An 18,622-nucleotide genomic window follows, 5' to 3' on the forward strand; every position below is an offset into this window, starting at 1 on the left:
TTTCGATCTGTCAGGTTGGCAGGAACTGGGACAAGCGACCGGAGCTCACTCCGTTGCGTGGATTTGAACTGCTGATCTTCCAACCTTGCAGCCCAGAAGCTTGCGGTTTAACCTGCAGCTCCACCACGTCCCTGTTACATACACATACAGTATACACATTTTAAAATAATCTAGCCTGATAAGCAATTCTATGGAACTCAAAAGCTTGCACATTTTGTGCATCTCTAATTGATAGAAATAATTCCCACTTGTGGATTAACATGCCCCAATCTTTTCTTTAGATCCTAAAACAGCACTTACTGTTTCCAGCCAGAAGTTATTGGTAGGGCTGGCTGAGAGTGCACTGGGCTGCCTCAAGAAGCAACCTCAGAACCCACTGCAATGTTTCAAAGGATGCTGAAGCATCCCAGAATAAAGGACACTAAGCCCCTACCACAGACTTTAACACTGAAAGAGATCTTCAGGTATACCTGTTGGACTGTCTGCCTGCCCCTTCATTAGTTTCCCTAGAAACCGTCCTGCCATCAGTGATACTTTATAGAGCCAACCTTACCATGACCAGGAGAGTAAAGCAGCTGCCTCAGGCAGCAGGTTTTAGGTGTCATCGAAGAGGAGGAGGTTTTTAAATCATGTAATTTTTTCATTTAACGGCGAAAGATGAGGAGAGGCACTTGTATAGTTTATATAATTATAATAGTATAACCCTGTCAAGGTACTGTTCATCTTGATTTGGGTGAATGTGTATGCTATTTGCTGTTCAGTCTTAGGCAAAAAAAAAAGTCTTAGGCCAGTCCTGACCTTGTGCGGCTGGGCCAAACTCTGCTTAGGCCTTTTGGAATGTTGCATGATTAGAGCAACCATTAGTAGGTGCTGTTTTTCCCTAAGGTTGGGCTTTTTGCTTTCCCCCAAAGCCAGGCTTTTTGCTCTAACCACATGGAGTTCTTGGGAACACTAAAGTCCTTAGCCGTTTGCTTGCTCCACTGTAGAGATCAATCCTCCTTTACTAGAGTCAGAGTGGTAATGCCATTTAGGAGTCCTGGTACAATGTCAATGCCTCTCACTCAGAACCCGGGGTAGAAGTAAGGGCAACATGAACGATCACTTGCCCAGCTCCCTGCCTGGAGGAGGAAAATAAAACACATTTGGCTTCCCGGGTCTTGCTTCACTCCTAGCTTAGAACCCCTCTCAGAACTGTTGAACAGAGGTTTTTTAACTCGGCAAATCTAAAGGATTCTGGCAGGCATCTGAGGCAGGGTGTGGAGTGTTAGCTTTAATTTATCTCTGCACTGGTATAACTAATGAGCCGGACTCCTGGCTGTTGTAAATTGAGTTCTACTCTTTACTTGCCTTATAAGTCCAGCATCCTTCCTCACTTGCTTTGCTTTTCTGTTTTTTTTTTCTTTTTTTCCCCTGCCCCTTTTCCTTAGCTGTCCATAAATCTGGTAACAATCAGAAGCAGAGCAGGCAGCAGTGGGCCAGTGAGGCCGTGCAGGCCGGAATGAACGGGGGGGGGGAAACGGGGAGGGAGCGCGAGAGCCTGTGCTGGTGCCAGGTTCCACAGCACTTTTATAAACATGTTTGCCTTAAGCCAAGTGGTGCACATTTTCAGGCTTTATATGGGAAAGTACCAACGAAAACGGGGCCTTTGAGAATGCCTGGGGCTCCCGGCCCATGAAAACCTAGGGGAGCATGTTGTTTAGGTTTGTCCCTTGTAAACAAGCCTCAGGTAGGTGCCACCTAAGAGGCTGAGCGTGCCAGTGGTGACGTTTCCCTCTTCCACCACCACCCCTATTAATACTCTTCAGGCTCACTGGCTGTTTATTTAACCATAGAAAAAGGGACATGGAAGTCAGTCTGTTTGTCAGCCTCTCACTGGGCTTATGGGAGGGGGACTATTTCCTGCCTACAATCTGGCCTGGCTTTTGGCATGAGGAGGCCCCCCCCGACACTTAGGCAGACTGGGGCGGTACATGGAGGGAGGTGCGGGGGGACCCTTTGTCTAAAGTAGCAAAATATAATGGGGCATTCTGGGGGAATTAGCCCTCTCAGGGCTAGGGAAATAATCTTTTTTCATGAGCGAAGGCCCACCGGGCTCCATTTTGCACAGACTGCTTGTTGTCACCTTCCTTGAGGTGGGTCTCAGTTCTTTCTGACCTTCTGCCTACAATTATCAGCAATTCAAGGTTTATTTATTAATTCACGGGTGTTGAACAGGTTATACCATAAACAGATAAAAAAATTGCACGACTGATAGCAAAATAAACTTTTCGGGCATACTAGCCAGTGGGATACCCAGAGTTGTGTAGTGGATAGAGTGATGGAATAGGACTCGGGGGACCTGGGTTCAAATTTTACAGGGCCATAGGGACTTCCTTGGGGGTGGCACTGGTAAAACTGCTCCGTAAACATCTCAATTACCTTTATAGTCCTGTTAAGGTCTCTATAAGACAGTTTTGACGTGATCACACATGAACACAAACACACAGCCAGTTGGCTACTGGAATCACTCGCTCATGAGGAATTCACAAGTGTCCTCTTCCTCGGACAAATGGATGCACACTTCCTCACAGCTTTTGGTTTTACCTGGGCACGAGACTCTTAGTCTGTCTTTCCCTCACAGAGCCTCCATACTTTAATCTCAGCTCTGAAATATCACCATGTCCAACTGGTCATCTTTTTTGTTGTGATGGAGAAATGTGGGAACTTCCCAATGCCCGCAAACTAGAAAATGGGACTGAGTGTGTCCTCTGTCCCGTGACTGTTGATAGGGCAGGTTTGATAAAGAACTGGTGCTGCCTGCCCATACCTCAGCACCATTCACTCTCTGGTTTGGACTTTTAATTGTATCAATCTGTTTTCATAATGCCAATGGCGCTTGTGAATAGCTTGAAAGGGCATAGTGGCAAAAAGTAATCTTAATGTAATTTGAAGACCATCTGGTGCTACCCTTCAAAGATGCACTGGCTGAAATCCAAGAGCACAATTTATGCTGGGCAAATCTGATGGCGTAATCAGCGGTGGCTTTATTTTTAATAAAAAATTTCCAGTTTCTCCTCTTGAGGCTCCCATGTGGTCCTTTTCATAATGAGGAAAAGGGAAGGGGTGAGTCTTCAATTTCCAAAAATTGCTGCTACCGCTGAGGCTTTACCAGCAGCAGTTTTTGGAAATTAAACTCACCCCTTTTCCCAAGGGGCCCCAATGATCTCCCCACGATGCAAAGGATCTTGAGGCCTAGGGACCTTTTTGTGGAAGGCATATTGGAAATGTTTTATTTAAAAACACACACACACAAAACACTGCAGCTGATGGTCTGACCAGACTTACATGGCACATCTGTGGAAACCAGATTTCATCCACTGAGTCCTCAGGAACTATTTCTCTCGGTGGCATTCCATGGTTTTGTGGAGTATTGTGACTGTGAGTGGAGGAGAGTAATGCACTTAGAAATAGGGAAAAGGAGGAAGAAGTGCTATCTTGTTCTTCTTATAAAGCCACAACTTGAGCACTTTGGGTAGCCCTGTGCACTTTGTAACCAATGACAAATCTTACTGGTTCTCCTAGGGTTGTTTCTGGAGATATAATAGAAAGGAATTGCCATATGGGTTCAGATTATGGTTTTCTACACATATCTAAAAAGAGCAAATACTTTTAGCTAGCATGGGCTGCCAATCCTGTGGAGCCAGTTATGTGCTATCCTATAGGCATAGCTGTGTGGACCATTTCTTCTTTAAACATCTGCAGACATCCACACCCTGCTATCGCTTCTTGGAGAGGGGAATTACAACTTCAGACTCATATCATAGTGGATACTATTGCTAAAATCTCCATTCCTCCTTCCTAATTTGTTTGAAGAGTTTTTCATATGACTTAAAATTAGTTGCTAATCTTGAACTCAAATTTTCTTTCTGGGTTGCTCAGTAAAGATAGTTAACAGGTGGCAGAAATATAGATGCCTTCTAATACTTTATTTTTCCCCACACACTTTTGTGTGTGACTCTTTTGGTGTAATGTATGTTCAGTTAATAGGGATGTGGTGGCGCTGCGGGCTAAACCGCAGAAGGCTCTGTGCTGCAGGGTTAAAAGACCAGCAGTCGTAAGATCGAATCCTCGCGACAGAGTGAGCTCCCGTCACTTTGTCCCAGCTCCTTGCCAACCTAGCAGTTCGAAAGCATGTAAATGCGAGTAGATAAATAGGTAAAACGGCGTTCCCTAGTCATGCTGGCCATGTGACAACGGAAACTGTCTTCGGACAAGCGCTGGCTCTACGGCTTGAAAAGCGGGATGAGCGCCGCCCCCTAGAGTCGGACACGACTGGACTGAAAATGTCAAGGGGAACCTTTACCTTTACCTTATGTTCAGTTAACTTTATTCTTATGATAATTAATTAAAAATTATCGCACCACAGTGCCATTTTAAAGCAGTGCCTAGGCCCTAGATGAAAGAAAACGGCCCCTTTTAGCAACAGATTTTGATTAGACATTCTTATCTAACTACTGTGTGAGTGTGAGAAATAGCAGTGTGCACCAGCTGCCCCCAGAATCAGTTGTTTGTTACAACCTGCTAAAACACATAGCAACACTGATGAGAAATTAATAGGAGCATAAATAATTTTATTTAACAATTTCCACCAGCTACTAATCAGTTATATAGGCCCCGGACTGAGTCTGAGAAGGCAAAGCAGATCTCAGCTGTGCCTATCACAAGCCCTAAGATTGCCCTGAATGAAAGTGCTCCCTTCTCTTCCTCTCACAGGCCCTGCCCTCCTAGCAGACCATACACAATAGTGAGCACCTCTTGTCATGACAACATAGACATGTTTGGTCAGCCGCCAGAACATCCCTGCCAAGGCCTTCCATGTCTGAGCTGGGCAGCTGAATCTAAACTGAATGGAGGTGTTGTTGGTAATTAAAATGGCAGTTCAGACCCAGGTTCCTCATGCTGATCTTGATGCAGTTCCTGACTGTGCCTTTGCCATTTTGTAAGCCTGCTTGTGCCTCCCATTATAGAAGGTAGCAATAAAAGTGTAATTTGGCGATCTTCTCTCAATGCTACAGTCCAGTCCTTCTCCTGTCACTCTCTAAGGGGGATTAATTGAAAGGTAGACAAGACTCCTGTACCTTTAATAACTGAGTGGGAGGGGACATTCCAGCAGCTGTCATGTGCATGACAAGCTATGTCTGGCCAAATGTCTTCTACGTGAGTATGAAAGGTGCAGGAGAATTGTTCCTTTTTATATGTAACATTGACACTTTGAGCTGCCCTGGGAAAAGAAAAAGGTTTGGTTGATGGAATATATATCCCTTAAGCAAAGTATGTACTATTGTGGCTAGACGCTTGGCTGTATGAGGGAGGACAGTTCTTGGTATGGTCATCAGCCTTGAAGCTTGCCAGATCTTGTAAAGGTAAGTGCCGGAAGGAACATTGAGGAATGTCACAAATGGGAAATACTACACACCAGATGCCTCCAAGATTCTCAGGGGGGACTAGTCTTTAAAGTGCCACCACATGTTGTCTTTTTTCCCCCTCTTTATTCTTATTTTGTTTTCACCTACATAGTCTGGTAGTGACTGCAAAATGAAAGTCCATGTAGCAGAGCTGTTGTAAAGATCCACATGTTGTCATATACAGTATATGAGCTTTTGTGGACAAGTCCACCTCATCAGACATAAGAGAAGGAGTTATAACATGACAAATATTTGTACATGGCATCAAGGTTCTGGGTACTTATTGTGATAATATCACAATGTTTAACACGCTATGTGTCACATGGCCTATCCTAAACCTGAACTGGTCAGCTATCTTCAGGTGAGGCAAAAAATTTTGTTTATTCAACACAACTAAGGTAAGTTTCTATTAGAAGTCCAGTCAGCTTCTGTGTCCGGAACTGGGGAGGAATGTCTTCTTGTCCCTCGCTTCAGGCAACAGGAGGTCTTGAACCAGTCCTAGACATTCTGTATGCTTAACAAGGAAAAGCAGAAGGAGATGAACTCATTCTAATATCTAATATGAGGTTCAGGTCCCCAAAACACTATCCATTCCCTGGAGCAGATTAGGCTACTTGAATCTTCTCATTGTATGAACTGATCAAGCTTCATTTGAGTCTTGATGACCCACAGCCATCACTACAACATAAAGAAGTGATTCCAGATTACTGTATCAGCTTCACCGTGCTGCTGTGGGGTCTGTAGAGACCCAGATATCTGAAAAGGTGGAAGGGGTAGTGCTGCTAGGTCAACGCCCCATTCAATGTGATTCAGGGCCAAAACTGGACATTAGGCAGCAGGCCTTTGCGATGCCACAGAGGAAGGGTGAATGAAGGTTAGGAAAATGAAAGTACTTCTCGGCTAAGTGATTGTGGAAAAAGGCATCCCCTAAATCCAAATAAAACCCACCTTATATAGTACCATGAAAAGATAGAGAAACATTATTTTTGGGCAGCCAGTAAGTGGCTTGCATGCACCGGCTCCCTTTCTAGTCCCTTCATCTTGGCCTTGTCTTTTTGGTTTGCTGAAGATTCATAGCCACAACACACATACAATCCCTTTAGTGTTGTTGTACCAGTGAGCCATGGTGCCAACTGGGAATTAATAGAGGTGGTACTCATGTTTTTGAGTCATGCTACACATCCAAAAGTCCAACTTTTACCTCCTCCAGCATCACTTGTCCCATGATCTCTCTCTCTCCCTGCCTAGAGAACCTGGGAACTATAGGCCATTAGACTGGAGATGGCACATTCATGCCTGGCAACCCTTGAATTTGGGGAAGGGGGTCAATATAGCTGTGAAATAAAGTTACTTTAGGTCAGTACTAAATGATGCCAATCATTTCATTTTCAAAAGCCCTAGAAGCAAGACTGAGAGGTACTTAAGCTTTGTAGCTCACAGACATGCATGTGTCCCAATAAAGTTTTGGAGTCAGCATTGCTGATAAAGAACTTTGCTAGGACATCTATTAAGAACATTGCACTTATCTTTGCTCATCAATAGTCATAATTTATTTTCTCCTATGTGTTTGGAGTGCAATGGAGTTTTCGATTAGGTTAGCCAAATGCAAAAGAAGAGAGACTTCTGGACTGGTGACAGTTGTGCTGAAAAGGAAATTTCTGTAGATGTAGCTTTGTAGGATAAGATACTGAAATTACTTCTTTTAAGAGACAAACCAAAGTAATTTGAGATGCATGCAGATAACAGGTAATCAAAGACACATACAAAGGTAAGCTTAGAGAAGAGCATAACTCTTCCCCAATATGTCTTTACCCCTTAGAGAATGAAGACATTATATAAAGGGAGGGCTGCCCATTTGTCATGTAGGGCAAAGAAAAATATAGTACTTCAAATCTAACTCTAGGATAGCATCCTCCCCTCATCAGAGGGCCGCACACACTAGCTTATGGAGTGCAGGACAGTCTCTTGGGCACTCACACATCTGTTCTCCAATACCTTGATGAGATGATGTTGACCTGCCTCTCTGCCCCAGTATGTGTTGCCTGAATTACCTTCAACCTGGCTCTTAACAGGGCTGTCACATTATGAGACTACATCTTTAATTTAATGAATAATTACATTTATATACCACTTATCTTTAGGATGGCATATATCCTTTTCCCCACTGTGTCCTTACCACACCAGCAGCGTAGATCAGTTGATGAGAGTAACTGACTTAAAATCACCCAATGAATTTAATGGTGTGGCAAGGATTTCAGTATGTCTCTCCAAAACCCAGTTGAACACTGTGACCCACAACGTGTCACTGGTTTTCTCAATTAGTTGCCACTTTATGATACATTTATAGTGCAGTTGTATATATAGGACACAGTGGGGATTAGGTCTGGGTAAGTTTGTGTTTGTGTGTGTGAGAGAGAGTTTATAAGGTCTCTGTGCCGTGTAAAAGTGAAAACAGAAATCTCAATAGGGTAATAACCACAACTTTCCCCATGGAAATATAAAAAGCAACTTTCAGCTCCAGATTCTTTCCCTGTCATCTCCATGTAAAGAAGACAAGGCCATATGACAGTCAGACTGGTCATGGGTCCGTCAGGGCTGCCAGGAATGGTGGCACATTCGTATCACTTAACTCTGGTTGGCTTATACTCTGTGCTTTTTCAGCTGAGGTGTCCTTTCAGGCAGCCTAAAAGAGGATTGTGTCATATGTGTTAATTTTTATTTATTTATTAATTTATTTATTGCATTTATATGCCGCCCATCTAGACATAGTCTACTCTGTTATAATGTTAAATATGTTTTAATATCTTGCTCATGGATTCATAGTGTGTAAATAGAATCACAGAATCATAGAATAGTTGAGTGTCCAATCTGCAGCTCAATGCAGGAATAGAAATCGAAGGATATCTACCAGATAGTTCTCTAAATTTCTGTTGAATCACTCCAGTGTTGGAGCACTCACTGCCTCCCAAGGTAATTAATTGGTTCCACTGTTGCACTGCTCTAACAATTAAAGAGTTTTTTCCCTAATATTCATTCTGAATTTAGCTTCCTGTAGCTTGAGCCCATTATTATGTGTCCTGCACTCTGAGATGTTTGAGAACAGATCCTGGCCCTCCTTTGTGTGATTACCTTTCAAGTATTTGAAAAGTGCTTATTATATCTCCCCCCCCCCCCCCAGTCTTCTTTTCTCAAGGCTAAACATGCTGAGTTCTTTCAGTCTTTCCTCATAGGGCTTGGTTTCCAGTTCCCTGATCATCCTTGTTGCCCTCCTCTGAACTTGTTCCAGTTTGCTGACATCAACAAACTATACGCAGTACTCTAGATTATGCCTAACCAGTGCTGAATAGAGGGGAACTAGTACATCATGGGATTGGGAGACAACTACTGTTAATGCATCCTAAAATAGCATTTGCCTTTTTTGCACCAGCATTGTACTGTTGGCTCATATTCCTAGATTTGTTGATGTACAACTCCAGGATCTTTCTCATTCATAATATTACTGGGCCAGGTACCCCCCATCTTATAACTGTGCATTTGCCACCTCCCCACCACAAGTGTAGAACTTTGGACTTATCCCTGTTAAATTTCATTCTGTTGCTCAAGTCTATTAAGATCTTTTTTAATGTTGTTCCTGCCTTCTAAGGTATTAGCTATTCCACCCAATTTTGTGTCATCTGCAAATTTGATAAATATTCCCTGCACTCCCTCATCCAAGTCATTAATAAAAATGTTGAAGAGCACCAGGCCCAGGACTGAGCCTTGTGGTACAGTGGGGTCTTGACTTAAGAACGGCTTGAGTTAAGAACATTTTGACTTAAGAACCACTCTCATAGGAAAATATTGACTTGACTTAAGTACTTAGATTTGAGTTAAGAACTGAAAAAAAACCACAAGGGAGGCAGGGAAAGTGCAAAATTTGAACTTTCAGTTAACTGTTGGCCAGTGAAAAGGGTGCCTGTTTGCTTCCTCACTCCTCCCAGCGTTTAGAGAGTGGATTGGGAGACAGTCTTCGGACTGCCTGGTACTGCCTGGACTGTATTTTCCCTGCCTTCCCTGAACCTTTCTTGACCTAAGAAAAAAAGAAACAAAATATCCCCCTCTAGTGGTCAAAGGCGGAATAGCAGCTTCCCATTAGTTTCTATGGACGGAAAAGAGCAGATACGGATCAAATGGTTTTCAATGCATTCCTATGGGAAATGCAGATTTGACTTGAGAACTTTTTGACTTGAGAACCGCCTTCCAATACGGATTAAGTTCTCAAGTCAAGACGCCACTGTACTCCACTTTTTACCTTCCAGTTTGAGGAGCCATTGATACGCACTCTCAGAGTATTATTCTGTAGCCAACTGTCTATCCACCTGACAGTTCTGTCCAGTCCACACCTAGTTAGCTTGCTAATCAGAATATCACGGGGCACTTTGTCAAAAGCTTTGCTGAAATCAAGATATATTACATATACATCACTCCCACTGTCTACCAGGTTATCCAATCAAACAATGAGATAAGATTAATCTGGCAAGATTTGTTCTTGACAAATCCATGTTAGATTTTAGTGATTACTACTTTGTTTTCAAGATGCTTGCAGAGTGGCTCCTTCATAAACTGCTCCAGAATTTCCCCTGGGATTGATGTCAGACTACTGGTCTGTAGTTTCCTGATTCCTCTTGTTTGCCCTCTTTAAAGATTTGGACAACATTAGCCTTTCTCTGATCATCTGGCACTTCACCCATCCTCCATGATTTCAAGAAAATAATAGTGATTCTGTGAGTTCTTCAGCCAGTTCCTTTAATATTCTTGGAGGCAGTTCATCCGGCCCCGGGGTTTGGAGCCTATTAAAAGTAGTAAGATACTCATTGACTACTTGTTTGTCAATATCCATCTGCAATCCTATCCCCTCCTTTTGTACTTCACATTTGCCTGGAGGAGTATAGATTGTCTTTTGGGAGAAGAGGAAGCTGAAGTAGCAATTGAGCACTGCCACTCCTTAAACATCTCATGTGCTGTACTTTGAAAGCTGTTTTAGGGATATGGTTTGAGGACCCACATCACAGGCACCGGAATGCATGCTTTGTATGCAGAAGAACTCAGGCTCCATTATGACCTAACTGATTTTCACTCTGAGAGCCAGCAAAAAATTATTCTAGAGTTTCTGGACAGATACTAATACCATTTAGGGAGGACTGTCGGGTGGTAAGGAGACAGTTGAACATTAGTTCTGTGTTTCTAGGTGATTTTCGTTGTCAGTGCCTGGTCTGTCTTGAAGCTACCCATGTTATATTAATAATAATAATAGTTCACTCCAGTAGAACTCAAAGCTTACTGTGTCATTTGGCACACTGGGACTCATCAATTCCTGAGGGAGAGGCTGGGAGCTTAATTTTTGCTGATGATGTGAGGCTGGGATATGTGGCGGCTGAATCAGAGCTCTCCCCCCCCCCCCCCCGCACTGTATCTTTACTAAGAATGAACATTTCCATTTATAGAACCCTGGTGCCTAGGCTGACATCAGCATCCCACTAGCTTGGTAAACAGCCTTCGTGTGGTGTGTGTGTATGTTACGTGTCGCTTCCTAGAGCAAGGAACAAAATTGCTACTGGGGTGCTACTGCAGCATCTCTCTTGGCAGGGCTACATGACTGATGCCTAGCATTTCAAAACTATGTGGCGTCCGTGGCTCATTGTTGGAGATGAACAAGGACTGAGATCATCACTTAAGGATCTCCCATGCAAGGAAAGGGAACCTACAGGATGATTATATTGTATTCTTCTGCACTCCTGAGGGCGCAGGCAGACAAATTGGCCCTCATAACAGTGTTGCCCATGAATGGTGCACAGGACAGGTTGCAGTGCTGAGTTGGCTGGGTTGAACTAAGCTACAGATGAGAGGGGCAAAATCTGCCATTCAGATGATAAATCAAATGCACTACCAGGGCACAGTGGGTGGAAGAGACTGGTGCCACGGTCAGGATGTCAGGGATAACCCAACTGCCTTGCCGCTTCAGGATGATTTATTCCACTCTTCAGTCTGTGTCCGTCTATGGGAAGGACTGGCCTGTAGCACATGGTTTGCAGGTAGATGGTCCTAGGTTTCTTCTCCGGGTAGGGCTAGGAAAGCATCTTGGCCCAAACTATGGAGTTCCACTGCCAGTCACTGCCAGTCCTGGGCTGGGTGGACCAATATTCTGATCCTCAGCAGCACCAGTGCAACCCTTCCAGACTCCTGAGGCAGAAGTGCTGTCACAACACTCACCAGGTGAGAAGAAGAGGAAAAGGGGGAGAAGGAGGAGGGTGGTGCTGGTGTTGTCCTCTTCACTACAGCTGTCTGGGCAACTCCTCAGCTAGCTGTGTGAATAATGCCAGAAGTGCACTAATCAAGGTTTTCCACTGTCCAAGGTGATTATCTCAGTCTAGCTAATGGTCAATCATCCTGACTCTCGGCATAAGGCAGCTCCCTACGTTTCAGGAGTGGGCAGCCTGTAGGAGCTAGAGGCCACTTTTCTGCCCCCAAATGGGTGAGCATCTTCCCAAATGAAACCTGAAATGGGGAGATGTCCACTTCTGGTTTCATAGACCCCTTGAGATATGGTTTTGTTTTTTTTTTTGGAGGGGGGGGTATACTGATATAAGAGAAATTTGCCGCCTTAGGATTTGTTTGGTTTTTTGCCAAAAAGGTGGGGGGAGAAGGATCCAGTGGCCCACAAAAAAGGGTGGGGCTGCATAAAGCCCCCAGGTTGCCCATTGCCCACCTCCATCATAGTTTTATGAAAGTATCAAGTTCTGAGGGGGTGGCCATGTTGGTCTATTGCAGCTCAAACAACTAAGACAAACATGTTTTATCTGGCATCAGGTGTACCTAAAACGTGGGCTAGAGTCCACTACAGCTTATTCCAGATAAAACTTGTTGGTCTGTCAGGTGGCGCAAAATCCTTGTGTGGACTCCACCCAACCTAGAGAACATGTTTCGTACTGCCCTTGACTAAGGAATCTTTTATTCGTATCCTGTCTGAAGGTTTAATGCCTTCTCAGCTCGGTTAAAGATACTTCCAGATGAAGTTGTGACTCTGCAACGGAGGTCTCTTTTGTGGAACATTGTGGGGCTTCCATTTATAATGCTCCTCTGTTTATTCTGCTTTCCCTTCAGATTCGTTATTGAAGGGAAAATGATAAAAACTGCTCCATGCTCTTACAATTTTACAGCTTCTCAATATCCTCACCAAAACAAGCAGCTCACCACCAGTCCCTACATGAGTTCTTCCGCTGTCTGGTGCCTTTGCCTGAGTCTTGAGGAGAAGACTCAAGACTTGGCAGCCACCCTACTTTAAGAGCTTTTGCACCATTTATTACCTGAAGAAGGTATGATAGTTTTCTTTGCTTCTGATGGTAATTTACTGCTAACAGCAACCAAAAGACAGTGTGCATCCACTTCAGCTTTTCCAAAAACGGTGATGTGGGGAATGATGGTGGAGGATGGAGGAAGAGTTCGGCAAATGCAGGAAGGCTGTACAGAGATGAGGGTGAGGAGGATGGCATCAGAACACATTGCAAAAATTCACAAATGAAAATGGGTGATTTCAGGATGAAATCCTCTGGAAATAGCTAATGTAGGCACAGAACTGTTACAGTGCATCTTTCGTCCCACCTTAGTCTGTTGCAGAAAAAAACAGAGAGACCCTCCTAGTGCCTTAAAAGCTGAGACATTTATTATGCACACAGAGCACTCTGACCTCTCAAGAAGTGTCTTAAAAATACTATAATTCTCTCTTTCTCGAGTTAAGTCTGTCTATCATTCAAAGACTTTGTTGGCTGCTCTCGCATAAAACTAGCCTGTAAAAACCAGCCAGTTTAACACGTTGGCCTATTATTCTCCGATGGGGTAACGTGTCTTGCTAGCATACAGCCCATTTTTTGTTTGGGACACTGTCACCTTTTCACCAGGCCATGCACTGTATGGCCACCTAAAATTTCTGAACTCACTTGCACTCCGTCAGCTGCCCACCCCATCTCATTTGCTCAAGAAACTGAGAAGCTCCCAAAGTCTAGAGGCTTCTCACTGGGCAGGAAGCCAGGTTAGGCCTGTTGCTTAGAGATGGTTCTGAAATTCTACACATTACTACAACATTCAACTGATTTCTTACCTCTGGGATATAAACAATCATGTTACCAACAGCTTATAAAAGCCTTTTTCGGGTAATAAGTGGTGTAAAAGTTCCCAATGTAAAGTTGCTGCAAGATTCTTTCTATTGAAAACTCAGGCAAGGGCATTAGATGGTGGAAGAGCTCATGTATGGACTGGTCAGAAGCTAACTTGCTTTGGCGAGGGCATGAAAAGAATTTACTGGAAAAGAATTTCTATCACTTGTATGTGTGCCATACATTTCTTCAGAACAGAATGATGTAGAGCGTTGGATGCCTTCATCTACCCATAACAGCTCTGTTCAGTTCTTGTAAATTCAAGCCTTTTGCTTTCCTTATTGAATCAATTCACCTCTTATTTGATATTCCTCTTTTCTTGCTGCTTTTTTGGGTTATGGGCCCCTAAACTTCCCTAGTGAGCATTCCTACTGGCCATGCTGGTTAATGAGCTATGAGAGTTGTAGTCCACATAAAAAATAACATCAAGCCTTCCAGTGTAGTTCTTCTGTGTGAGAAGGGGGGGAGGAGATAATTTTATTGATCCTATGTAGTGTGCCAGCTGTTTTATCAGCAGCAGCACATTTGTATTCATTTTTTTGTCCTGGAGTCATTATGAAGCTGGGCTTTTCTCTTAATTTAGCATGGACAGGATCTATCCATAGCTGATTACAACTGGGTGCATGTTGAAAATTCCAAGAGTGAAGATTCAGAGAAATCTATCAGAAAGAGGCTTTCAAGGTCCAGTTGTCCATATTTGGTGCAATGCATGCTTCTCTGTCAGTGTATCCGCTCACACAGCTGGAAGCACCACAGAGATGTACAAGGACAGAGACAATAATGAAGAGAAGGGAATAAAATTGAATAAATTAATCACATTTATTATATTAACATTCTTCAATTCCAGTTGTTAATAAATGGAAATTAAAAAATTACAAACACTTAATCAGGGAAGATTAAACCATTCTCAAATGCAGAGAAAAAAAGTCAACATTTTAATTTCTACAGTATATGTGATGTATATTTGTTAAGAAAAGAATGATATAAACTGTCAAGTGCCTCCTTCTACCTAACCAAAGGTGCTTTTCAGACTGTTAAGGCAGTGCTGGGTACTTGGGAAAGTCTTTTAAGGCACATAGTTAGGGGAGAAAGTTCTTACTGGCAGCTCCTAAAAATTATAGCTCACTCTCCCAGCATCCAGGTAGATTTGTAAAGATTTAAGAAATAAACTTAAAAAGTGGATAACTATTTATTCAAATGTGCCCTAAGATACTTAGTCAGTTTCTTTGATTCAGAGGAATGATTATCCACCAGAACATTCTCATGTTTAAGCCTCACTAAAATCAGTGGGGATTCACTTCCATGGGGCTTCTAAAGCTGAATTGCCTGGCAGGCTTTAGCTTTTAGTTTTGATGGTGCAGTAGTGGAATAATTATCTTATCTGACAGGGTTTGTTTTAAGACTGAATTACTCAAAGTACTCTATTTTAAGGCTGTTACTTTAAGAGTTCTAGAAGTTGTCATTAAAAAAAAACAGAGCATTTCCGAACTGTGGAATTACTAGAGGCCAGAGTTACAGAAAATAATTGGCATATAGAGGAAAGATACACCACTCCAAGTAATTTTGGTAATCTGATATCAGGGGGCAAAATGTATAAAGTTTCACAAAAGCTAAATGTTGAGCTGTGGGAATGGAACCTAATACTGTACATATTTGCACCCATTTCCTCAATAGTGACTCTGGATCAGTCTCGTTCCCTCCTCCCTGCCCTTGGTTTGCTGCCTGTGAAATGGGAGCAATCATCTCCTGTAATGAGGGCAGCTGAGACAAAAGGGTACAAAAATGCATTTCACAGTTATATCAGTTCAGTGCAACACTCCGAGACAGATGGCTCCATTCCATTCGCTGAACTTCCTTGGCTGAACTGGCTGGCGTTCCACAGCAAAGTTGTCTCCCTGAGGTTTGCAGGAGCAGAATGCAGAGCTGCGGTGTAATAGGAGGAAAGCGAGTGCAGCGTGCAACTAGAGGCACATTTTGGGGCTCAGGCCTTAAAAGAGACAGAAGGTTGATGTACATCTCTACTGCCAGTTGCTTCTCCCAGTAATGCACAGCACCCAATATCCGCTGGCCTGGTACCAGAGGTCGGACAAGTTACTTTGGGAGGCTACACCTGCCAATATACAGCACACCTTCCGTGCTGAACAGGGCTTGGGGAATTATGATCCATATACAGTAACTTACCCAAGCAAGGGAAGCATTTACAGCACTGTAATATTTGTGGTGGTCACGGGATGGAGTGCAGCATCAGTGCAGGGAATGACAACTGGTAGGACGGTCACAGCTAGAACTTTCCAAATGATGGGTTATCTGTATAGACTGGCCATAAAACCCTTGCAGTTCTTCCCTGTCTAGGCCGCACAGATGTAGTGCGCTCCCTCAGTTCAATGAAAGAAAGTCACAAGATTGAAATCTCACCATGCCATTCCCTTGGCAGCATCTTTCTGCCACTTTGCAGGATGAATTCCTTACCACAGAGAAGAATAGCACATATTTCCAGCAGCAACCAGAGGGCTGAGCAAGAACGAGTGCCTCATCCAAACATGGGGTGGGGAGGTGCTCAGGCCATGGGCTGCAATATGCACATGGCGTCAACCACTGGTGCTGGCTATGGCCAGCAGCAGTGACCATGAGTTACCTTGGGCACACGGTGAACATGGCAGAAGGAGAGTGAGAAAGAGCTGTGAAATCTTTTGTCTCTGCTGAAAGTTGGGAAATGCTAGTTGAAACTAAATTGTAACATTTCACACCGTTCAGTAAACCTGAAAACCAAAGAAGTTATTTGATCTTGCAGCAAATTATTAGATTATAAGGTTTTGTTTGGAACAGGTGCAAACTCTATGAATTAAATCAACAATGCCTCGGGGAATTTGGGAATGCTTGTACAACTAGGAAATGTGTTAATTTTGTTAGAAGCATAGGTTCTAATGAAAGGAATCAAAGCCTTTACCTTTACAGATGAAAATACAAGAGCAAACATGGAAGAAGGGCAGGGAGGGGAAATAAATAAAACAAGCATACATGTAAGGATGCATATGCATTGAGGTTAGTGTCCCTAAGCTTTTTTCGTCCTTAATTAACCCTATTGGGGGTTGTCACTATTAGCAGACCCAAGAGGAATTGGTGTGCTTCAGGAAAGAGCTGTACCAGTGCTTGTGGTCTTTTTGTCATTTGTTGGAGTGGTCCTCAGCAGGGCTGAAGAGGCGGAAGACCCAGGGAATAAGACTATGTTTGAAAAGCAGGTGGGGAAAGACATGGGAAGGTGGAATGGAGAGGGAGTTCCACTGCATGTCTCCGTGTCTTTTTAAAAGGCCTACCTGACTGCTTTCATAAGTGCACAGGACAAATGCTCAGGCCCTTGAGAGTCTTTAAAAACAACCAATACATCAAAACAAGTTTTGAAAAATGGTGTAGGAATGGGACACTATAATCCACTGCACTGCATTTGATGTAAGTACTGGGTGCATAAGCTAGGAGTCAGAGGGTCTGCATTATCTGACAATAAAATATTAAGATTTAGTGCAAGGGGGGAATTTTCCTATAAGACAAGTGTCATCAGAGGAAGAAATGTTGAGATCCTAAAGTGACAGGTAATACTATTTCAAGTTATTGTGAAATGGGATTGACCCATCCCTTGGGAACTTCATAGCTTGCTTCAAACCTATAGCTAGTTTTCTGCCTCTGAACTTTCAGAACAAAAGCATGCATAGTCAAGAAGGTCTGGGTCCCCCCCCCCCCGAGTTAAAATAGGGAAGCTAATGAGAAGTTCCAACCAGACTTGGCAGAGGTGAATCATCTTTTTCCAATGATTCCCCAGTAATTCAGTATAGTTGTTCCAATGCCAGTGATAGTCTTGGAACACTCCCCACTGATGGGGCCCAGTACTTCTGCAGCTGTGATGTATCCCTGGACATATTTTTGTTCTCCATCCCTTCACTCTCTTCCAGCTTCCCTCCCAACAAACTTTTAAACAGGGCCCAGGAGTCCTTTGACAGAATGGCTCCCATGGGAATCCCATTTATTTGCTACTGTCCTTCCTCCAAAGCATTTTTTCAAGGGAGCCAGGCCCCGCTACTACTACTACGAGGCAACAATGCCCACTGCTCCAGCTGATAACTTACAGATTGAACTCCTGTCACTCGATTCAAGGTCATCTACTGAGTCCCATCCCATCTGTCCTGAGCAGCCTCAGCTGAGGCATAAAGACCAGGCTACGGTTGACCCAGCTGTATCGCTCTTCTCATTTTCCAGTGTAGGCCAAATAACATTCCTGTGGTGGGCACACACACCTCCAACTGTGTCAAATGCCACTGAGAGCCCTTCTCCAGACGGTGGACAGATGTCTCTCTCCAGGATAACAGTTGCTGATTCTTGTCAGGACAGCACACATCTTCCTTTCATTTGGAAGGCAAATTCAAATACCCTGTTTGTGAGGGTCCAGAGTTCCCTGGCCCATAGGGAGGGTCACGAGCAGGTCCTATAGCTACTGGCTTCTAAGGGAATTAGAAGGGTGTGTCTAGGTTTGTCTGTGAGGATTTAGGTCTCTTAGGTTCCTGACCAAGTTCACCGTCACTTGTTTTTCTTCATGGTGCTTTCCGTACCTTAGACCGGCAGAAGGCTCGATAGAAGCCACAGATTATGCGGTACATCCAAACCACGTTGAGCACTTCCAAGGCCAGGCTGGGCCCAATCCAGGCCAACTGCACACCCAAGCCCAAGCGCTCATACTCAGGAGTTCCATACCAGGAGTATACCTGTCTGTAATAGCTGGGGATGACGGCAATACGCACCAGGAAGAAGACTACTGTCATGGCCAGGCCGTTGGCCAAGACCAGGTGGGAAGAACGTGGCCAGCCAGCTGTGTCCAGGAACCACCTGAGGCAACAAAAAATAGCACAGATGAAGAAATGCAGCTAAGAAGACCCAGACACTGCCTATGAAAGGCAATGCCAGGAAAGTAAGCCACACAATCATTCCAGATCCTTAACTGCG

At 43.7% G+C, this 18,622-nt stretch overlaps 1 protein-coding gene across 5 annotated transcripts in view; it reads right to left on the bottom strand.

Annotated features, from left to right (window-relative positions):
* Positions 1–12,029: 12,029 nt before the first annotated feature.
* Positions 12,030–18,622, bottom strand: part of LOC110077963 (TLC domain-containing protein 4-B) — a 30,401-nt gene continuing 23,808 nt past the window's right edge. For 4 of the 5 annotated variants that reach the window (XM_078386642.1, XM_072991593.2, XM_072991594.2 and 1 more), the window contains one exon: positions 14,434–18,505. In XM_078386642.1, the coding sequence (XP_078242768.1) occupies positions 18,214–18,505 (292 nt within the window). In that variant the 3' untranslated portion in view covers positions 14,434–18,213. Of the gene's footprint in view, positions 12,942–14,433; positions 18,506–18,622 lie in introns of those variants that run through there. The other variant, XM_072991595.2, reaches the window with a different exon arrangement.

The sequence above is a fragment of the Pogona vitticeps genome, chromosome 2 (assembly GCF_051106095.1).
Source record: "Pogona vitticeps strain Pit_001003342236 chromosome 2, PviZW2.1, whole genome shotgun sequence".
Classification (NCBI taxonomy): domain Eukaryota; kingdom Metazoa; phylum Chordata; class Lepidosauria; order Squamata; family Agamidae; genus Pogona; species Pogona vitticeps.